Consider the following 24,189-nt stretch of genomic DNA (forward strand, 5'->3'; position numbering starts at 1 on the left):
TTCAAAAGTAGCATTTATTAATGCCGTATGAAGAAGAATGCTTTAATGTAGACACATAGAAACATCATACTGCTGTGATTATATGCATCAAGTGTTCTTTCAAGGCTAAGGCAAAATATCGCGATATATATTGTGTATCGTGACATGACCCAAAACTATCGAGATATTAATAAAAGGCCATATTGCCCAGCCCTACGTTGGACAAGAAGTCACCTGATAGAAAGAAGGCTCTTTTAGCCAATGTCTCCACTGGAACATTCGACGAGGCGAAGCTTCTTCGTCATCACCAGAAGGGGAAGGAGCAAGCAGCGGCTCTTCTCCCTCTGTTCCTGACGCCTCTTTCGTGCCAGCTTGAAATATGATGGAGAACACTGCTCCAATGGCCAGCACGATGAAAGCCAGCATCTGTCGTTGAGAGGGAGGTCTCAAATCAATGCAAGGCCATTGTGGTCTAAATTGCTGGCAAGAAAAGTACAAAAAAACAATTTCTTCTTCTCTTACCCTAAACAGGGGGATGTCGGCCTGGCTTAGGTTGTCTGTTATGTCAATGTCTTGTTGATCCTGGAAATGAAAGAGCAGCCAGGCGATAGTGTAGACAGTGATGTTGGCCACCACAGTGAAGGCGTACCTGCAAGAGAGACACACAAATATAATGATATCGTTAACGCTGATAAAGTAATGTTTGTGATACTTATTACTTTCCATGACAAATACCAATTCAGTTTCTGGTTTTTACAGAATTGTGACAATTAGGGATGGGTACCAAATTTGGTACTATAAGGCCAATACAACCGAATTCCGTCAGTACTACCGGGTATCGATTCACGTAAAATCAATCAATGCCATTTTTCAATACCTTTGTTGCTTGTGACGTCACTTCCGTTTGCAAACTACACACTTGCTGTCATAAATTATTACCAATGCCTGAGAGAGAATGCTTGAACGTAATGTACGGCTCCACTTTTCCACAATGTGCTAGCTTGATGTTAATTAACATTGGCCATGCCATATACATGCCACTGATTAGAGTTAGTCATTTTACATGCCGATTTCAACACCTCCAAATAGAGTTGGGCGATATGGCCTTTTATTAACATCTCAATATTTTTAGGCCATGTCACGATACACGATATATATCTCGATATTTTGCCTTAGCCTTGAATGAACGCTTGATACATATAATCACAGCAGTGTGATGATTCTATGTGTCTACATTAAAACATTCTTGTTCATACTGCATTAATATATGCTCATTTTAAACTTTCATGCAGAGAGGGAAATCACAACTAAATTAGTTAACCAAAACTGTATATATTAAATAGTTATTAAGCAGTGGCAAAAAATTCATGTCATTTCCAAAACAGAAAGTGCAAGGATGTCAGAGACATTTTCAAACAAGCTATTAGTGCACTTTTGTGAATGATGTCACCAAGATGACATATCAAAACAACACTAAAATAAAGTGAACTTTTTGTACAGAACACCGCTACAATAGTTTAAAACAAATAAAGTGCACTTTTGTGCATGATGTCACACAAAATATTTCAATTAGTGTCACATAAAAATGAGCTGCATATCAAATAGTATATGTCCTTCGCTATGTGGTAGGTTCCTGCGGTCGTTATCTCCTTCTGTTGTTTATTTATTTTTTCATACAGTGTTGATGTGGAAATAGTTGTTTCAGCATTTTGTTGGTGTGGCACCGAACAGAGATGTTGACATGCACAGTTTCAAGCACTCTTCATTCTCTAGCGGGTAACTATTCAAATGATGCTACAATAGCAGTCGTGCTAGTTTTTGTAGCAATGCTTTTGCCGCATAAATGTTCAACATATTCCCGCTTGAAGCCCAACCACCGCTAGACGATGGACCCTGTGCTGTCTTTTTTGGAAATAAATTATTCCTCCATTTGTAAACAGATTCACACCTTCTCTCTCTTGTATTACCACTCGCACCACACCGTTAGGATCACAGCTAACGTTACCATGTCGCTACCTGTCTGCTCCGCGGGAGCGCGTGACATTGTACGCGTGACGTATGTAAGAAGGTGCGTTCGTTTTAAGTCTCTGTGAGAAGGCGAGACAAAAAAAGAGTGGGAAATGCATGCAGTGTAATGCTCGCAGCTAAAAGCAACTGTGTGAGAACGTATACTCGAACACCACTATATAGTCATTTTCTATATCGCAGAGACAAACCAGCGATATAGCGAGTATATTGATACATTGCCCAGCGCTACCTCCAAATTTGTTAATTAAAACTACAACTAAGACACGTTACAATCAAGCAAGTGTGTAATAAGTACAATACGTACAGTCTAAACACTTTGTAGGACATAACATAAAACGAGACTGTCACATTCAGCTTCATGGCAATGATTACTTCCTAGCGAGGCAACTCACCGCAGCCTATACACTAGCAATTTAACATCTTTGAATTTCAACTGCATGCAAAGTCCATCCCATCCATCCATTTCTACCGCTTATTCCCTTTGTGGTCGCGGGGGGAGCTGGGGCCTATCTCAGCTACAATCGTGTGGAAGGCGCGGTACACCCTGGACAAGTCGCTCCCTCATCACAGGGCCAACACAAACAGACAGAAAACATTCACACTCACATTCACACACTAGGGCCAATTTAGTGTTGCCAATCAACCTAACCCCAGGTGCATGTCTTTGGAAGTGGGAGGAAGCCGGAGTACCCGGAGGGAACCCACACAGTCACGGGGAAAACATGCAAACTCCACACAGAAAAATCCCGTGCCCGGGTTTGAACTCAGGACCTACTTATTGTGGGGCCTGTTCCACCGTGCTGCAACTACATGCAAAGTCTACTATTTAATACTTGCAAATGAGACTCACAAATGTAATAATAAAATAAGATTTAACAGCTGGACAGCACAGTTATCACATTCAGCTCATTTTAAATGTTACAAAATGTTACAGTTATCACATTCAGCTCATTTTAAATGTTACAAAATGTTATTTCCTCTTAATATTAAACAATTAAAATTTATTAACACCCACAGATGAGTACCAAAAATTGTTACCATTGTTGTCACCAGATGCGGTACTATATTGGTTTAAATGTGAAGGATCCTCATTCCTTGTGACAATGCAGATTTGACTTTATAAAATATCATTGCGAGGCTTTTCCTGATCCTAATTTTTTCTAGTTTGTTTAATGTACTGTAAAAATGAGTACAAACAAATCGCAATCTTGTGCCCAACCTCTTCAATCACACGCAAACGTTAAATAGTGGCACGCACACGGCTGCCTCCAATTAAAGTAACTGATTAACCCTCAAATAAAAGCTCAGCTGATCTTGTAGGATTTTGCTGACATTTGCTTGGTTAGAACAGCATAAAGGTTCAAAGGGATCTAATTGTGTTCAGGGTCAGTAGTTAGGAGGTTATGAAAGAGGTGTGAAAGTTTACGAAGCATTTGCTAGAACGTGATCCATAGTTAAGCCATCCTATACGGATAAAACAGACAAAATTAGGGCCGTCAAAAATAGCAAGTTAACCCATGTTATGATTATGAATCAAAAAAAATTATCTTTTTAATCATCTATAGTTGTAAAGTATTACACAATTTATCTTTAGCACATATGCTCCTTTACCTTAATCGTGGATAGCTACACGAAAGATGGCGCAGCTTGTTATTGAGTCAGTGATAAGGGCATACGTCAGCGCAAAGATGAGTGAGGAGACTCCGACTGGTGTGTTCACTAAGGTAATAACTGCTTCAAAATACACCCTGACTGTACTTTACATAAAAGTGTTACCAAGTTTTTGAACATATCAATGTAACGCATTCAAGTAACACAATGTTTCTGTATGACATTCTGACAAAAAAATTCCATTTGTGTCAAAATATTGGGGTCTTTTTCATTCCAATTCACCCTCATTACTCATGGATCATGATTAACACACATTCAAAATTGTGATTGATCTGACTTTTAAAAATAACCATTTGAAATCACTAGGACAAAATAGAGCAAAGCAGCTTAATGCTTTTCTTTAGCTTAAACTGGTGGTTGATTCCAAATGACAGTCTACGACGACTCTAATAATGGGCCTTTAATAACATTTTTTGACAGAAATATATAATAACATCACGACCAGCTAGCAAATGTTAAAAAAACACGGACAGGATGCCCAGAAGAAAATGGGCGGAATGAGAAGGTACACTTTTCTTTGTTTTTGTTAAACACTTGGCTGTAAAAACTGGTTTAGATTGGTAAAAATAAAACTAACAAATCTAAGTAAATTACTAGTGTTCATTGTAACTTGAGTTGAGTTTGTGTTTATTTGGAACATGCATGCATACAATATTATACATCACAATTTCCAGTTTCTCTGTTCAACATGTTTGACAAGGAGTTGGAAGAAGCAGAGATGATTTAATCTTACCCCTTTTCCTTTACTTAGCAGTTGCTCACACTTTTGTTTACTTCCTGTTCTCAGTTTATTCACAATATACTCCATAAGTAATAACATTAAAAATAAATAAATAAATGAGAATTGGTGAAGGGGCTTCACGGTGGCAGAGGGGTTAGTGCGTCTGCCTCACAATACGGAGTTCCTGCAGTCCTGGGTTCAAATCCAGGCTCGGGATCTTTCTGTGTGGAGTTTGCATGTTCTCCCCGTGAATGCGTGGGTTCCCTCCGGGTACTCAGGCTTCCTCCCACTTCCAAAGACATGCACCTGGGGATAGGTTGATTGGCAACACTAAATTGGCCCTACTGTGTGAATGTGAGTGTGAATGTTGTCTGTCTTATCTGTGTTGGCCCTGCGATGAGGTGGCGACTTGTCCAGGGTGTACACTGCCTACCGCCCGATTGTAGCTGAGATAGGCGCCAGCGCCCCCCGCGACCCCGAAAGGGAATAAGCGGTAGAAAATGGATGGATGGATGGATGGATGGATGGAAATAAATAAGATCCATCCATCCATCCATCCATTTTCTACCGCTTATTCCCTCTGGGGTCGCGCGGGGCGCTGGGGCCTATCTCAGCTACAAACGGGCGGAAGGCGGTGTACACCCTGGACAAGTCGCCAACTCATTGCAGAGCCAACACAGATAGACAGACAACATTCACACACTAGGGACCATTTTTGTGTTGCCAATCAACCTGGTTTAAATGTAACTTAGATATCGGGTTTCACTATGTAAAGCGCTTTGAGTCACTGGAGAAAAAGCCCTATATAAATATAATTCACTTCACTTTAAAATACAGTAGCGTAGTATGCCTAAATATACATTCAAAAAAAAGGCAGGGGTTTTACGTAACAAGTATATTTAATGTTTTGGTCACTGCAACATCACACACAGTTTTAACAGTAAGATTATTTAGAAAATGAATGGATGGATGGAATACATTCAGAATATTTATCATGGTTCTTCTTCTTTGTAGTTTGTAAACACTAAGTTTGAAGGGTTTCTTGAATTACATCATACTAGTACATTGTGAAGTGAAGTGAATTATATTTATATAGCGCTTTTCTCTAGTGAATCGAAGCGCTTTTACATAGTGAAACCCAATATCTAAATTGCATTTAAACCAGTGTGGGTGGCACTGGGAGCAGGTGGGTAAAGTGTCTTGCTCAAGAACACAACAGCAGTGACTAGGATGGCGGAAGCGGGGATCGAACCTGGAACCCTCAAGTTGCTGGCAGAGATCGGTAGGTCGTGAGTCATACCAAAAGACTATAAAAATGGGACCAATTACCTCCCTGCTTGGCACTCAGCATTAAGGGTTGGAATTGGGGGTTAAATCACCAAAAATGATTCCCGGGCGTGGCACCGCTGCTGCCCACTGCTCCCTTCACCTCCTAGCGGGTGATCAAGGGTGATGGGTCAAATGCAGAATAATTTTGCCACATCTAGTGTGTGTGTGACAATCGTTGGTACTTTAACTTTAATATTGATCCACATAAATAAAGGAAACATATGCTGGTACATAAAATATGTACAATATATTAAGAATGAAACAAACTTTGAGTCTTTAAAGATGGAAATCTCTCAGGTCTGGCACAAATGGTTGTCTGGCTAACTTTATTTTTGTCTCAAAATGTATTTATTTTTTTGCAGTATGCTCCTGCTGACTATTACTATGAACCCCCAAAGTGGATTATGTATTTATTTTTTTATTACTATTACTATTATTGAATGACATAAACCAGGGGTGTCAAACTCAAATACAGAGTAGGCCAAAATTTAAAACTGAACAAAGCCGCGGGCCAAGGTTGAACAAATTAACCTTTTAATAGGGACTCAAACAAGTCTTGCATTGAATATTAAACAAGCAAGGCTTATATAACTTTATAGTCACATGCAAAAAGTTTCAAATTATAATAATAATGATTAAAAAATATCAATGGCATATCAAATAAAATTTAAATAAAAATTGGGGAGGGCAGTGTTTGGTGGTAGTGGCGATGTATATTGTAGCGTCCCAGAAGAGTTAGTGCTGCAAGGGTTTCTGGGTATTTCTTCTGTTGTGTTTATGTTGTGCTACAGTGCGGATGTTCTCCCGAAATGTGTTTGTCATTCTTGTTTGGTGTGGCTTCACAGTGTGGCGCATATTTGTAAAAATGTTAAAGTTGTTTATACGGCCACCCTCAGTGTGACCTTTATGGCTGTTGATCAAGTATGCCTTGCATTCACTTGTGTGTGTTAAAGCCGCATGTATTATGTGACTGGGCCGGCACGTTGTTTGTATGGTGGAAAAGCGGACGTAACGACAGGCTGTAGAGCAGTGGTCCCCAACCTTTTTGTATCCGTGGACCGGTCAACGCTTCATAATTTGTCCCGCGGCCCAAAGAGATGGGGGCATCCTTTATTTATTTATTTATTTTTTTCCTTTGTCATGAAAAAGGGACGTTTTTGTCATGAAAAGGGGAGGTTTTTGTGGTTGGTGCACTATTTGTAAGTGTATATTGTGTTTTTATGTTGATTTAATAAAAAAAATAAAAAAAAGAATACAAAAAATTAAAAAAAAATTTTTTTAAATAAAAATGAATAAAAAATTATTCTGCTGCCCGGTACCAATCGGGCCACGGCCCGGTGCCCGGTGGTTGGGGACCACTGCTGTAGAGGATGCTAAAGGCAGTGCCTTCAAGGCACGCCCCCAATATTGTTGTCCGGGTGGAAATCGGGAGAAATTCGGAAGAATGGTTGCCCAGGGAGATTTTTGGGAGGGGCACTGAACTTTAGGAGTCTCCCAGGAAAATCGCAAGTACGAGTATCAGTGGTGAATGCAGTGTTACAGAGGCCTCGCCGCTGTATAATACCGGCAGGCCAGCTCTAATCTTAATTTGATATTACCTCAAGGGCCAGATGAAATTACACGGCGGGCCAAATTTGGCCCGCGGGCTAGAGTTTGACACCCATGACATAAACATTGTTTTCCTTTTTTTTCATGTTCTGTAGTTGGATTGTGTATGTTGAAAGTTGTCTTGTCTATCTGTGTTGGCCCTGCGATGAGATGGCGACTTGTCCAGGCTGTACCCCGCCTTCCGCCCGAATGCAGCTGGAATAGGCGTCAGCACCCTCTGCGCCCCGAGTAGGACAAGCGGTAGAAAATGGATGGAAGGTGTATTTCCTAATACTCAAAATGCTTCTTTGATGCATGTAGTGTCGTCAGCCCACCTGTACGCGGTGAGCTCCACCTTGGCACTCTCACAAGACACCAGCTCCGGAATGAGGGACAGGTGTGAGATCTGAGTGGCCGCCCATCCAAACTGGAAGATGATGATGAAGGGGACAAAGTAAACAATCTCGGCCCACTGGGGGGTGTTGGCGGAGCAAGCCAGGCAAGGGTTGAAAATGAAGGGGAAGGAGAGAAGGACACAAACGGACCCTGTTGAGGAGACACAGAGGATTATTTAGTCAAATACTACTGTATTTCCTTGAATTGCCGCCGGGGCACTAATTAATTTAAAACCTCTTCTCACTCCGGCACTTACCAAAGACATGCGGTAAATTTAGACCTGCGCTTAAAAATTTGAGTGTGATGTAAGGACACCATCATGAAAACCACATTTAATAAAAAAAACGTTATTATGGTCTTAACTTTACTTATAAATGACGTCCATGCGCAGCTCCTTCTGATCAAAAGCATTGATAACTTGTTTATAGAAGTCTTCCTTATCTTTCTTCAGTTTTAAAAGTCTCTCAGTCTCGATGGAGAACTTCCTTTATTACCTCCTACTTCGATTGAAAGTCCAGTTTAGAAAACTGTTTTATTCTAGATATGTAATCCTCCATCTTAAAAGTGCCAGCGAGCAGAAAAAATAAACACACGCTGCTCACTCTTGCTGGTCCAGTTCATGGTCGGTAGGTGTGTAGCCATAGTGCGCTCTCGTTTGGGTTGCTCCCGACGTGATGACCGCTGCTATCAGTTAGCTCGGCTCCTCACGTGTAGTGCGGCGACGACAGAATTATCCTCGGACAACTCCCCCTCTCGTTCTGCTCCGTGGGTGATCTCTTTATCCCACCGCTGCCACCATAAAGTGTAATTTTATAAATAATACACTGGGTATTTATGACTGGAACATGCTTTATTTCAGCCCGGTTGTTTACATAGCCAGCATAAGAGTAGTGGTGTTACATCCTAAAAGGTCAGTGTTGCACCCCCCGCGTCATATCCGTTCCCAGCACATATCACTACACAGTCGCAAGAAGGTTCACTAGCGCCCTCTACCACCAGGAGGCGGGAGTCATTTAATGACTCATATTTGACACACGCAGCTACGGTATATTAATAGAACATAGCTGCTTACTGTTCTTTTTAGCATATTCAATAGCTTGGAACGTAAATCCTACTGAATAGCTCTTAATCTTCTTCCCTTTATGCGATTTGAAATTATTGAAATAAGCCTTCTCCTTTTCGAAAATGATAACAGGGGAAGTGTCACTCGTGACGTGACGAGTTTGACCCGGCGGAAATTCTAGGCATGCGCTAATAAAAATAATATTTTGTGGAACGAGTTTGACCCGGTGTTAATCCTGAGCCGGCGGTAATGCTAAGCATGCACTAATTATTTTGCGAAACGAGTTTGACCCGGCAGTAATTCAAGGCAGGCGCATACTATATACCCGGCGGCAATTCAAGGAAATATGGTATTTGTACTTATTTGTAAATAATTTAGAGCTGTCAAAATTAATGACTTAACTCATGTGATTAATCACAAAAAATTATCGCATTAATCATGCACACACTTGGAGTTATCACGCCATTTAGTTTGCCTGTAAACATTTTTTTTTACCATAACCGCCACAAGGTCAGTGATCAGACCGACGCATATGTCAGTACAAAAATGAGTGAGGAGACTGACTATTGCGCTCTCAGGCAAATTTCAATCTAAAATACACCACGAAAGAATTTTGGATCCAACTGTTACCAGGTTTTGTGCAAACAAATGCATGCAATCAAGTAAAAAGTTTAGAAACGTTTCTGAAAGACATTTTGACAATAAAATTGCATTTATTTATAAATATTAAGGTCTTAAATTTAAGCAAATTTTAACTATGTAAGCGAGTAATCACCTATGATTATAATAAGTAATCCAAATTCCAAAATGTGAATAATCTGATAGACAAAAATACATTGAGAGCCCTAGTAACTATGTGCAGGTGCATGCAGTATGGTTCATTACAAGAGCTGTGGCAATGTTTTTTTAAATTGACATCATACATATAGTAGTAATACAGTACACTGAATCATACTGTGTGTGTGTGTGCGCGTATGTGTCATTCATGGCGGGGGGACGTGGGTCATTGGAGCATTGTTTCTGAATCTGTAAAAAATCTTGTGTTACATTTGTTTTATGTATGGAAAGCGCTTGATAAATAAAGATTATTTTGACCAAGCTGGGTGAACTGCTTCAGCAAACACCAGGAACATCATCTGACATCTCAAGCCCTCAAATTCCCAGTCCTTAAAGGACCTAAACTACCGCCCCGGGTGAGTGAGAAAACTATTTTCTAAACATATACATTTTTCATAGTTTACCCGTTATTTTTTCCATAATGAAATTATATATATATATATATATATATATACCAGCACACACATGTATAATAAATAAATTGATGTTTTCAATATTTTACACTACCATTTACCAAAATGGGATTAAATAAATATCTATATATACATAGAATACAATAGATAAATTGATGTTTTACCATCATTTATTAAAATGTAATGAAATAAATACGGTATATATATATATATACATATATGTACAAACCCTGTTTCCATATGAGTTGGGAAATTGTGTTAGACGTAAATATAAACGGAATATAATGAATTGCAAATGCTTTTCAACCCATATTCAATTGACTGCACTACAAAGACAATATGTTTGATGTTCAAACTGATAAACATTTTTTCTTGTGCAAATAATCATTAACTTTAGAATTTGATGCCAGCAACATGTTACAAAGAAGTTGGGAAAGGTGGCAATAAATACTGATAAAGTTGAGGAATCCTCATCACACACTTATTTGGAACATCCCACAGGTGTGCAGGCTAATTGGGAATAGGTGGGTGCCATGATTGGGTATAAAAACAGCTTCCCAAAAAAAGCTCAGTCTTTCACAAGAAAGGATGGGGCGAGGTACACCCCTTTGTCCACAACTGCATGAGCAAATAGTCAAAGAGTTTAAGAACAACGTTTCTCAAAGTGCAATTGCAAGAAATTTAGGGATTTCAACATCCACGGTCCATAATATCATCAAAAGGTTCAGAGAATCTGGAGAAATCACTCCACGTAAGTGGCATGGCCGGAAATCAACATTGAATGACTTTGACTTTCGATCCCTCAGACAGCACTGTATCAAAAAACGACATTTATCTCTAAAGGATATCACCACATGGGCTCAGGAAACACTTTAGAAAACCATCCATCCATGGGCGATCACCAAGAAGAACGCGGAGTTGGAATATAATTAAATTGGCGGAGTTACAATGCATAGTAGGCTACCGCCACCTACTGCACCGGAGTTGTAACTACAAGCTCCATTCAGACAGAGTCCCATTGCTTTTATGAGTGGTCGAGCGAGTCAAAAGCCGAAAAAAAATATATATGTATATATTATTTATTTTTTTTCATCTATTTGTGGCGGCCGTAATTCTTTTGTGGCGGGCCGCCACAAATAAATGAATGTGTGGCAAACCCTGGGCTTCTCTGGGCCAGAGATCATCTAAGATGGACTGATGCAAAGTAGAAAAGTGTTCCATGGTCTGACAAGTCCACATTTCAAATAGTTTTTGGAAATATTCGACATCTTGTCATCCGGACCAAAGTGGAAGCGAACCATCGACTTCAACTAAGCTGTAGAAACATCTGAAGGATGATCTGTTGAAACAGGATTCGCCCGAACTCAACATTGAGCTTCAAATTTGAATGCATTTGCAAAGATTTCTAAAAACAATCACGTTGTCATTATCGGTTATTGTGTGTCAAAGGACAAAAATGAATGTATTTCATTTTGGAATAAAGCTGTAACACAAGACAACGTGGAAGCAGTGAAGCGTAATTAAGGACAGAAGTTTCACTAGAGATGTGTTGACGTGTGATGTTACCTTAGTAGTGCCGTCATGTTTGGTTACGACACATATTGTGCATCCCGAGTGATACACATGCTGTAATACTGTAATGCTGTAATACTGTTTCATCAATTTTGACTGACATTTGTTTTTTTCTTAAAAAATTGTCACATGTTGTTCCTCGGTTGGTCCTCTGACTAAAAAATTAAGAGTATGGTAAATGCAACAATTGTTTGCTATACATAAACATAGATGGAGGTTTGGCACATGCTAATGCCCCCAAGCGGTTGGGCGAGGCGGGTTGACACTAAATTAACTTTTCACATTCGCCATACAAAATCATTGCAGATGAGACAGTAGGTGTGCGGTAATCGATGAATTCTGTAAAAATATGAATATATATGGTTCAACAATATCGATGTCATTTAACTTCTTAAAATCACTTTGTAAAATGTTTCTAGTCCTTATTTCTTGCCATTTTGGTGGCTTACAGATAAAGAAAATTTCAATTTTAGGGTCTAAAATTGGAATATTACATAATATCAATCAAAAAATTATATTTAAAACCACAATGTCTCGCTTCTGAAAGGATGGTCAAACACAAGGCCCGAGGACAGATCTGGCCCGCCTCTTTATATCATTTATTGCAGTCTGCCACATCTTTTTAAAATAGACTTCATTTTAAATGTGACCTACTACATCATTTTATGTGCTCTGTCACTTCATTGTATTGTGTTTCAACACGTCGATTAATGTGGTCCGCCACATCTTTTTAAGGTGGACTTCCACATAATTTATACGTGACCTGCTACATCACTTTATGTGGTTCGCCAAGGCATTTATGTACATCATTTTAGTGTGACCCCGGTACATAAATTTATGTGGTCCACCACGTTTTTTTTTTTTTTTTAATTGTGTTTCATCAATAAATGTGTCCCGCTCCATCTTTTTAAGGTTGACTTTCACAGAATTTCAATGTGCCTCTCTATATCATTTTATATGATCCATTACTTCATTTTATTGTGCTTTGCCACATCAGTTTTATGTGATCCACCATATCATTTTATGTGGCCTATGAAAGGCTAAAAATACAAAAAAACGCTTTCTGGCTAAATGTATTTGTTCTTTCAATTTTGACAGAAAAATATTCTACATGCAATTGCATATGTTCTAGGCGTTATTATTATCTGATCATGCAACAAGAGTTTCCAAGCATTTTTTTGGTTATCAAAATAAATAAATCTGCTTGTCACATTGACTTATGATTTTAAAGCAATCAATCTGTTGGTAAAAAAAATACTCAAAATGAGTTGCTTTAGCAAATTGTGTAACAAAATGTGCTTTCATTTAAAATTAGGACTTTGGGCCATTGAGGTCCAATTGTTTTTTGTTTTTTTTCAATACACTTCTAACCTTGTCTCTGGTTCTGAGGAATGTCACAATGTCTGGAATGCGTCCATACGTAATGGCTCTTAATGCACTGACAAACCTCAATCCACTCCCTGTGAATCTCCCTCAAATTGAATTTATTTTGCTTGGCAATCCTCTCAATGCTACGGAGCCCCTAAAGCAGGGGTCGGGAACCTTTTTGGCTGAGAGAGCCAAGAAGCCAAATATTTTCAAATATATTTCTGCAATAACCATATAATATTTTTTTCGACACTGAAGACAACTAAACGCGTGCATTTTTAAGTGAGACCAATTTCTAGAGTATAATAAGTCTCTTATTCTTTGTAATAACATTGTTATTCTGAAGCTAACTGTGGAGGGGGCGTGGTATGCGGGCCTGCAGCAAAGCGGGGTGTGCCAGGGCCGGCCTCGAAATCAGCGACAGGTGCATAGATGGCCCACCTGGGGCTTGTTATCTAATCACCTGTCGCCCTGTTATAAGCAGTAGCCAGGAGGAGAGAAAGGGTTGGGGCTGGAGCCAGAGTGCGAGCGAGAACAAAAGAGAAAAAGTCAATTGCTGGAAAGCAACGGAGAGACTTATTGAAAAATAAAAAATATTGCAACCCTGAAACAGGCTCTCATGTCGGTGCTTGGTGGTCTGAAGAACCCCCGGGAGGGCAAGCCCTAAACTAACCCATAATAAATAAATCACTTCGTACCCTTAATGCCACTTCTTGAACAAGTGCGGTAGAAAAAGGATGGATGGATTCAAATGCATGACCATGTTTTATATTTTGAACGTTATTTTTAACAATTTGATTACAAGTGGAATTATTCATTACTTATCGTGTTAAGCAGTGTCAGGTCAGATTTACCCGAGAGCCAGATGCAGTCATCAAAAGAGCCACATCTGGCTCGCGAGCCATTGGTTCCCTACCCTTGCCCTAAAGGGACATGAGGAAAACAATTTTCTGGGGGGAACATTTTTCTATTCTTTATAAGATATGTATCTCGTGGGCTTCACGGTGGCAGAGGTGTTAGTGCGTCTGCCTCACAATACGAAGGTCCTGAGTAGTCTGGGGTTCAATCCCGGGCTCGGGATCTTTCTGTGTGGAGTTTGCATGTTCTCCCCGTGAATTTTTGGGTTCCCTCCGGGTGCTCCGGCTTCCTCCCACTTCCAAAGACATGCACCTGGGGATAGGTTGATTGGCAACACTAAAGTGGCCCTAGTGTGTGAATGTGATTGTGACTGTTGTCTGTCTATCTGTGTTGGCCCTGCGATGAGGTGTCCAGGGTGTATACCACCTTCTGCCCGATTGTAGCTGAGATAGGCACCAGCGCCCCTCGCGACCCCAAAGGGAATAAGCGGTAATCTCGTGCGCACGAGATATGTATCACGTGCGCACGAGAAATCTTTGGATGCGTGCGCGTGGTTTGAGGTGTGTGTTAAAATGGCAGTTAAGGAGTTATTTCAACTGTATTTCCAACTCGGACTTCACTGTAAGGACATTGGTGCTTTGCTTGCAAGTCTTCATCGGTATATTGTGTCTGAAAGATATTTAAAACAAATTATGAAGGCATGTAGTCTGTTTCGGCGCAAATGATACACCTTTTTGGATCGCGTTGTACATTTTATTCACCAGCAGTTACAAACAAGTGGCCTGCTGTGTGGCTATAGGTGGATGTACACTAAATGCAAGGAGGATGGATTACACGTCAAGAAAGAAGAGGTACGATGAACTCAGAGGAAGGAGACGGCTCTATGAATTGATTTACATGGACCCCTTATTCGGGTGTTACCATTTAGTGGTCAATTGTACGGAATATGTATTGTACTGTGCAATCTACTAATAAAAGTTTCAATCAATCCATCATCGAAACTATTTTGCAAAAGTGTTGTGTCTTGACTAAGGGGAAGTGACGGCAAACAGACACCAGAGGATGTAATGTTCAATACTTTATATCTATATATATCTATGTATATATATCTATGTATATATATATATATATATATATATATATATATATATATATATATATATATATATATATATATATATATATATATATATATATATATATATATAAAAAACAGAATAATAAGAATAATTAAAGCTGCAAGCAGCGTTGGTCGGGTCCGCCGTTGGCCGCCGCCGCCGTGTCCTGAGTCCCGATCTTAGTCAGACCAACATAGACGTTTTTGTTTCATCACTCTACGACATTCCTAACAGAATTTACAAGCAGTTATGTAAGTTTTTTTTCCTAGGGGGAGCTAGAGCACAATTTTCATTTTTGTCATTTGGTTTTTTATTGGATGGCAATTTTCACCATTCCTGATGTGTGTGTAAAATTTGGTGAGTTTTGAAGCATGTTAAGGGGGTCAAATTATAGATTTGCGTTTCTGGATGTTGTTGATAAATGGCTTTCGCTTGGCATTGTATAGCTTTAACTTGCACTTTGAAGCATTTTAAGGGGGTCAAATTTCAGTTCAAAGAGGCAAAAAAGGCATATTTTGCAAAAAATTTGTTTTGAAGGGGTTTTTGCCAACTTCCTGTTGATTGTAGGTATAGAAGTGTTCATTGGAAATGTAGGTCTAAGTCAGACCTACACAGAGGTTTTTGTTTCATGTCTCTACGACATTCCTAACGGAAGTTACAAGCAGTCTGTTTTTTGTGTCTTCCTAGGGGGCGCTAGCGCGCAATTTTCATTTTCGGGGTTTGGTTGCTTAATAAGTTGGTCTGCCGCTCCATACCAATGTCTGTGTCAAATTTGGTGTGTTTTGAAGCATGTTAAGGGGGTCAAATTACAGATTGGAGTTTCTGGATGTTGTTGATGAATGGCTTTCGCTTGGCATAGTATAGCTTTAACTTGCACTTTGAAGCATTTTAAGGGGGTCAAATCTCAGTTCAAAGAGGCAAAAAAGGCAATTTTTGCCAAAATTTTGTTTTGAAGGGGTTTTTGCCAACTTCCTGTTGATTTTAGGTACAGAAGTTTTACATTGGAAGTGTAGGTGTAAGTCAGACCTACATAGACGTTTTTGTTTCATGTCTCTACGACATTCCTAACGGAAGTTACAAGCAGTCTGTTTTTTGTCCCTTCCTAGGGGGCGCTAGCGCGCAATTTTCATTTTTGGGGTTTGGTTGCTTAATAAGTTGGTCTGCCGCTCCATACCGACGTGTGTGTCAAATTTGGGGAGTTTTGAAGCATGTTAAGGGGGTCAAATTACAGATTGGCGTTTCTGGATGTTGTTGGTAAATGGTTTTCGCTTGGCATAGTATAGCTTTAACTTGCACTTTGAAGCATTTTAAGGGGGCCAAATATCAGTTCAAAGAGGCAAAAAAGGCATTTTTTGCAAATATTTTGTTTTGAAGGGGTTTTTGCCAACTTCCTGTTGATTTTAGGTATAGAAGTATTTTATGAAATGTAGGTCTAAGTCAGACCTACATAGAGGTTTTTGTTTCATGTCTCTACGACATTCCTAACGGAAGTTACAAGCCATTTTTTCTGGGTTTTTTCTTAGGGGGCGCTGGAGCGCAATTTTGACTTTTGGGGTTTGCTTTTTTATTAGATGTCAATTTTCGGCAGTCCTGATGTGTGTGTAAAATTTGGTGAGTTTTGAATTATGTTAAGGGGGTGAAATTACAGATCAGGGATTCTGGATGTTGTTGATAAATGGCTTTCGGTCTGCATAACAGAGCTTTAACTTGCACTCTGACGCATTTTAAGGGGGTCAAATTATAGCTCAAAGAGGCAAAAAATACATTTTTTAGGAAAATTTGCACAGGGGTTCTTTGAAGGCGCGTAAAATCCAAACCGGAGCAGTAATCAAAACTCCTTCGACAACTTTTAATCAGAAGGGTTCAAACTCTCTCCTGTGCGAGTTTGAAGCCAAAACGACAAACGGGCTCAGAGGAGATAATGTTTGAAAAAAGGCGACGGGTGTTTACAAAACTTTTATTTTGAAGGGGTAATTTTTAACTTCCTGTTGATTTTTCTGCGGGATTTCAAATATTAAAATGTAGGTCTAAGTGAGACCTACATAGTGGTTTTCGTTTCATGTCTGTCCGACATTCCTACTGGAAGTTACAAGCAGTTTTGTCTGTTTTCTCTTCCTAGGAGCAGTTTTTTCTGTGTTTTATTCAAAAATTGCGCTACAGCGCAATTTTGAGTTTTATTATTTTTTATTTTCATTAGATCGCAATTTCTGCCAGTCCTGAGGTGTGTGCCAAGTTTGGTGAGTTTTGAAGCATTTTAAGGGGGTCAAATTACAGCTCAAAGAGGCAAAAATAGCATTTTTTGCGAAAATTTTGCTTTGAAGGCGTTTTTGCCAACTTCCTGTTGATTTTAGGTATAGAACATTTTTATTGGAAATGGTCATCCAAGTCAGACCTACATATAGGTTTTTGTTTCAAGTCTCTACGACATTCCTAATGGAAGTTACAAGCAGTCCGTTTTTTGTTTCTTCCTAGGGGGCGCTAGCGCGCAATTTTGATTTTTAGTGCTCGGTTTTTTTATTAGATGGCAATTTTCGCAGATCCTGATGTGTGTGTCAAATATGGTGAGTTTTGAAGCATGTTAAGTGGGTCAAATTTCAGCTGGAAACGGCGGCGGAATAATAAAGAATAATAATAATTAAAGCTGCAAGCAGCGTTGGTCGGGTCCGCCGTTGGCCGCCGCCGCCGCCGCCGTGTCCCGAGTCCCGATCTTAGTCAGACCTACATAGAAGTTTTTGTTTCATCACTCTACGACATTCCTAACAGAATTTACAAGCAGTTTTATCAGTTTATTTTCCTAGGGGGAGGTAGAGCACAATTTTCATTTTTGGGGTTTGTTTTTTTATTGGATGGCAATTTTCACCAGTCCTGATGTGTGTGTGTAAAATTTGGTGAGTTTTGAAGCAAGTTAAGGGGGTCAAATTACAGATTGGCGTTTCTGGATGTTGTTGATAAATAGCTTTAACTTGCACTTTGAAGCATGTTAAGGGGGTCAAATTAGGGTGCGAAGGTGCGAGTGCGCCTTGGGCTGCTGCACCCGATCCCCACGGCAGAGTAAGCCTTGGTGCCACTATTTAATGCATTGTGAAAGTAATGCAGTTGTTGTATTGAAGTGAAAATATCAAGCTTCCTGTTGATTTTTGCAAAAGTATGTTAAGTATTCAAATGTAGGTCTAAGTCAGACCTACATAGTGGTTTCTGTTTCATGTCTGTCTGATATTCCTACCGAAAGTTACAAGGAGTTTTGTCTGTGTTTTCTTCCTAGGAGCAGTTTGTCTGTGTTGTATTCCTAGGGGGCGCTAGAGCACAATTTTGAGTTTTGGGGTTTGTTTTTTTCATTAGCTCGCAATTGTTGCCAGTCCTGATGTGTGTGCCAAGTTTGGTGAGTTTTGAAGCATTTGAAGGGGGTCAAATTACAGCTCAAAGAGGCAAAAATGAAATTTTTAGGAAACTCTGCGCAGGGGTTCTTTGAAGGCGCGTAAAATCAAAACCGGAGCAGCAATCAAAATTCTGATCTATACTTTTAATCAGAAGGGTCCAAACTCTCTCCTGTGCGAGTTTGAAGCCGAAACGACAAACGCGCTCAGAGGAGATAACTTTTGAAAAAAGGTGACGGTTGTTTACAAAACTTTTATTTTGAAGGGGTAATATTTAACTTCCTGTTGATTTTTGCTGAAGAATGTCAATTATTAAAATTTAGGTCTAAGTAAGACCTACATAGAAGTTTTTGTTTCATGTCTATCCAACATTCCTACTGGAAGTTACTAGCAGTTTTGTCTGTTTTCTCATTCTAGGAGCAGTTATTTCTGTGTTTTATTCAAAAATTGCGCTACAGCGCAATTTTGAGTTTTGGGGTTTGGTTTTTTCGTTAGATCGCAATTTCCGCTGGTCCTGATGTGTGTGCAAAGTTTGGTGAGTTTTGAAGCATTTTAAGAGGGCCAAATTACAGCTCAAAGAGGAAAAAAATTGCATTTTTTGCTAAAATTTTGTTTTGAAGTGGTTTTTGCCAACTTCCTGTTGATTTTTGCCCGAGAATATACAATTAGGAAATGTAGGTCTTGGTTAGACCTACGTAGAAGTTTTTGTTTGATGTCTCTACGACATTGCTACTGGAAGTTACAAGCTGTCTGTTTTTTGTTTCTTCCTAGGGGGCGCTAGTGCACAATTTTGAATTTTGGGGTTTGGTTGCTTAATATGATGGGAAGGCACACAGTACCGATGTGTGTGTAAAATTTGGTGAGTTTTGAAGCATGTTAAGGGGGTCAAATTACAGCGCGAACGAGCGGAATAATAATAAAGAAAAAAGAATAAAACGCAGCAGATTCAATAGGGTCCTTGCCATGGCAAAGGACATGGAGTCCTTTGCTGGCAGGGCGGACCCTAATTAAAGCTGCAAGCAGCGTTGGTCGGGTCCGCCGTTGGCCGCCGCCGCCGCCGCCGTGTCCCGAGTCTCGATCTTAGTCAGACCTACATAGAAGTTTTTGTTTCATCACTGTACGACATTCCTAACAGAATTTACAAGCAGTTTTGTCTGGAAAAAGGTGACGGCTTTTTACAAAACTTTTATTTTGAAGGGGTAATTGGCAACTTCCTGTTGATTTTAACTGAAAGATGCCAATTATCAAAATGTAGGTCTAAGTCAGACCTACACAGAGGTTTTTGTTTCATGTCTCTACGACATTCCTAACGGAAGTTACAAGCAGTCTGTTTTTTGTATCTTCCTAGGGGGCGCTATCGCGCAATTTTTATTTTTGGGGTTTGGTTACCTAATAAGTTGGTCTGCCGCTCCATACCAATGTGTGTGCCAAATTTGGTGAGTTTTGAAGCATGTTAAGGGGGTCAAATTAGGGTATTGTCTGTGTTGTATTCCTAGGGGGCGCTAGAGCACAAATTTGAGTTTTGGGGTTTGGTTTTTTCATTAGCTTGCAATTTCTGCCAGTCCTGATGTGTGTGCCAAGTTTGGTGAGTTTTGAAGCATTTTAAGGGGGTCAAATTACAGCTCAAAGAGGTAAAAATGATATTTTTTTGGAAAATTTGCGCAGGGGTTCTTTGAAGGCGCGTAAAATCAAAACCTTAGAACTTATCACAACTTTGTCCGACCACTTTTTTTAAAAGGGTTCAATCTCTCTCCTGTGCGAGTTTGAAGCCGAAACGACAAACGCACTGGGAGGAGTTTCGATTTGAAAAAGGTGACGGGTTTTTACAAAACTTTTATTTTGAAGGGGTAATTGCCAACTTCCTGTTGATTATTTCTGCTAGCTGTCAATTACTAAAATGTAGGTCTTAATGAGACCTACATAGAAGTTTTTGTTTCATGTCTTTCCGGCATTCCTACCCGAAGTTACAAGCAGTTTTGTCTGTGGTTTCTTCCTGGAAGCAGTTTTTTCTGTGTTTTATTGAAAAATTGCGCTAGAGCACAATTTTGAGATTTGTTTTTTTTTTTTTTCATTAGATCACAATTTCTGCTAGTCCTGATGTGTGTGCCAAGTTTGGTGAGTTTTGAAGCATTTTAAGGGGGTCAAATTGCAGCTCAAAGAGGCAAAAATAGCGTTTTTTGGCGAAAATTTTGCTTTGAAAGGGTTTTGCAAAATTTTTGTTGATTTTAGGTATAGGAGTTTCTGATGGGGAATTTAGGTCTAGGTCAGTTCTACATAGAGGATTTTGTTTCATGTCTCTACGACATTCCTACCGGAAGTTACAAGCAGTCTGTTTTTTTTTTTTCGTAGGGGGCGCTAGCGCGCATTTTTCATTTTTGGGGTTTGGTTGCTTAATATGTTGTGGTGTCACGGTAGACCGACGCGTGTGTCAACTTTGGTGAGTTTTGGAATATGTTAAAGGGGTGATATTGGGGCGCGACGGTGCGGAAGAATAATAATAAAGAATAATAATAAGAAACGTTACAGATTCAATAGGGTCCTTGCCTTAGCAAAGGACATGGATGTCCTTTGCTGGCAGGGCGGACCCTAATTAAAGCTGCAAGCAGCGTTGGTCGGGTCCGCCGTTGGCCGCCGCCGCCGCCGCCGTGTCCCGAGTCTTGATCTTAGTCAGACCAACATAGAGGTCTTTGTTTCATGTCTCTACGACATTCCTAACAGAAGTTACAAGCAGTTTTGTCTGGAAAAAGGTGATGGCTTTTTACAAAACTTTTATTTTGAAGGGGTAATTGGCAACTTCCTGTTGATTTTAACTGAAAGATGCCAATTATCAAAATGTAGGTCTAAGTCAGACCTACACAGAGGTTTTTGTTTCATGTCTCTACGACATTCCTAACGGAAGTTACAAGCAGTCTGTTTTTTGTATCTTCCTAGGGGGCGCTATCGCGCAATTTTCATTTTTGGGGTTTGGTTACCTAATATGTTGGTCTGCCGCTCCATACCGATGTGTGTGTCAAATTTGGTGAGTTTTGAAGCATGTTAAGGGGGTCAAATTAGGGTATTGTCTGTGTTGTATTCCTAGGGGGCGCTAGAGCACAATTTTGAGTTTTGGGGTTTGGTTTTTTCACTAGATCGCAATTTCTGCCAGTCCTGATGTGTGTGCCAAGTTTGGTGAGTTTTGAAGCATTTTAAGGGGGTCAAATTACAGCTCAAAGAGGTAAAAATGATATGTTTTTGGAAAATTTGCGCAGGGGTTCTTTGAAGGCGCGTAAAATCAAAACCTTAGAACTTATCACAACTTTGTCCGACCACTTTTTTTAAAAGGGTCCAATCTCTCTCCTGTGCGAGTTTGAAGCCGAAACGACAAACGCACTGGGAGGAGTTTCGATTTGAAAAAGGTGACGGGATTTTACAAAACTTTTATTTTGAAGGGGTGATTGCCAACTTCCTGTTGATTATTTCTGCTAGCTGTCAATTACTAAAATGTAGGTCTTAATGAGACCTACATAGAAGTTTTTGTTTCATGTCTTTCCGACATTCCTACCCGAAGTTACAAGCAGTTTTGTCTGTGGTTTCTTCCTGGAAGCAGTTTTTTCTGTGTTTTATTGAAAAATTGCGCTAGAGCACAATTTTGAGATTTTTTTTTTTTTTTTTTCATTAGATCACAATTTCTGCCAGTCCTGATGTGTGTGCCAAGTTTGGTGAGTTTTGAAGCATTTTAAGGGGGTCAAATTACAGCTCAAAGAGGCAAAAATTGCATTTTTTGTGAAAATTTGGCTTTGAATGGGTTTTTGAAAATTTTTTGTTGATTTTGGCCCCAGAAGATACAATTATGGAATTTAGGTCTAAGTCAGACCTACATAGAGGTTTTTGTTTCATGTCTCTACGACATTCCTACCGGAAGTTACAAGCAGTCTGTTTTTTTTTTTTCCTAGGGGGCGCTAGAGCGCAATTTTCATTTTTGGGGTTTGGTTGCTTAATATGTTGTGGTGTCACGGTAGACCGACGCGTGTGTCAACTTTGGTGAGTTTTGAAGCATGTTAAGGGGGTGATGTTGGGGCGCGACGGTGCGGAATAAAGAAAGAAAGAAAGAAAGAAAGAATAATAATTAAAGCTGCAAGCAGCGTTGGTCGGGTCCGCCGTTGGCCGCCGCCGCCGTGTCCCGGGTCCCGATCTTAGTCAAACCAACATAGAGGTTTTTATTTCATGTCTCTACGACATTTCTAACAGAAGTTACATGCAGTTTTGTCTGGGTTTTTTCCTAGGGGGTGCTAAGCGCAATTTAGATTTTTGGGGTTTGGTTTTTTATTAGATGGCAGTTTTTGCCAGTCCTGATATGTGTGTAAAATTTGGTGAGTTTTGAAGCATGTTAAGGGGGTGAAATTACAGATCGACAATTCTGGATGTTGTTGATAAATGGCTTTTGCTTGGCATAGTAGGGCTTTAACTTGCACTTTGAAGCATTTTAAGTAGGTCAAATTACAATTGAAAGAGGCAAAAAAGACATTTTTTAGGAAACTTTGCGCAGGGGTTTTTTGAAGGCGCGTAAAATCCAAACCGGAGAACTTATCAAAAATTTGTTCGACCACTTTTTTTAAAAGGGTTCAATCTCTCTCCTGTGCGAGTTTGAAGCCGAAACGACAAACGCACTGGGAGGAGTTTCGATTTGAAAAAGGTGACGGGTTTTCACAAAACTTTTATTTTGAAGGGGCAATTTTTAACTTCCTGTTGATTTTTGCCGAAGGATGTTGGTTATCGAAATGTAGGTTTAAGTCAGACCTACCTAGAAGTTTTTGTTTCATGTCTTTCCGACATTCCTACCGGAAGTTACAAGCAGTTTTGTCTGTGTTTTCTTCCTGGAAGCAGTTTTTTCTGTTTTATTAAAAAATTGCGCTACAGCGCAATTTTGAGTTTTTTATTATTTTTTTTTCATTAGATTGCAATTTCTGCCAGTCCTGATGTGTGTGCCAAGTTTGGTGAGTTTTGAAGCATTTTAAGGGGGTCAAATTGCAGCTCAAAGAGGCAAAAATAGCATATTTTGCTAAAATTTTGCTTTGAATGAGTTTTTGCAAAATTTCTGTTGATTTTGGGTATAGACCTTTTTTATTGGAAATGTAGATCTCAGTCAGACCTACACAGAGGTTTTTGTTTCATGTCTCTACGACATTCCTAACGGAAGTTACAAGCAGTCTGTTTTTTTTTTCTTCCTAGGGGGCGCTATTGCGCAATTTTGATTTTTGGGGTTTGGTTCCTTAATATGTTGTGGTGTCACGGTAGACCGACGCGTGTGTCAACTTTGGTGAGTTTTGAACCATGTTAAGGGGGTGATGTTGGGGCGCGACGGTGCGGAATAATAAAGAATAATAATAATTAAAGCTGCAAGCAGCGTTGGTCGGGTCCGCCGTTGGCCGCCGCCGCCGCCGCCGTGTCCCGAGTCCCGATCTTAGTCAGACCTCCATAGAAGTTTTTGTTTCATCACTCTACGACATTCCTAACAAAATTTACAAGCAGTTTCATCAGTTTATTTTCCTAGGGGGCGCTAGAGCACAATTTTCATTTTTGGGGTTTGGTTTTTTTATTGGATGGCAATTTTCACCAGTCCTGATGTGTGTGTAAAATTTGGTGAGTTTTGAAGCATGTTAAGGGGGTCAAATTATAGATTTGCGTTTCTGGATGTTGTTGATAAAATGCTTTCGCTTGGCATTGTATAGCTCTAACTTGCACTTTGAAGCATTTAAGGGTGTCAAATTTCAGTTCAAAGAGGCAAAAAAGGCATATTTTGCGAAGATTTTGTTTTGAAGGGGTTTTTGCTAACTTCCTGTTGATTTTAGGTACAGAAGTGTTTATTGGAAATGTAGGTCTAAGTCAGACCTACACA

General features: G+C 39.7%; 1 protein-coding gene across 1 annotated transcript in view; it reads right to left on the reverse strand.

Moving 5' to 3' along the window:
- Positions 1 to 24,189, reverse strand: part of mfsd12b (major facilitator superfamily domain containing 12b) — a 419,651-nt gene that overhangs the window by 14,733 nt on the left and 380,729 nt on the right. Inside the window, exons 2-4 of the mRNA XM_061883513.1 lie at positions 7,651 to 7,861; positions 502 to 628; positions 214 to 405 (exon numbers count right to left, since the gene is read on the reverse strand). Of these exons, the coding sequence (XP_061739497.1) occupies positions 214 to 405; positions 502 to 628; positions 7,651 to 7,861 (530 nt within the window). The remainder of the gene's footprint in view (positions 1 to 213; positions 406 to 501; positions 629 to 7,650; positions 7,862 to 24,189) is intronic.

Source organism: Nerophis ophidion, linkage group LG22, assembly GCF_033978795.1.
Source record: "Nerophis ophidion isolate RoL-2023_Sa linkage group LG22, RoL_Noph_v1.0, whole genome shotgun sequence".
Taxonomy (NCBI): domain Eukaryota; kingdom Metazoa; phylum Chordata; class Actinopteri; order Syngnathiformes; family Syngnathidae; genus Nerophis; species Nerophis ophidion.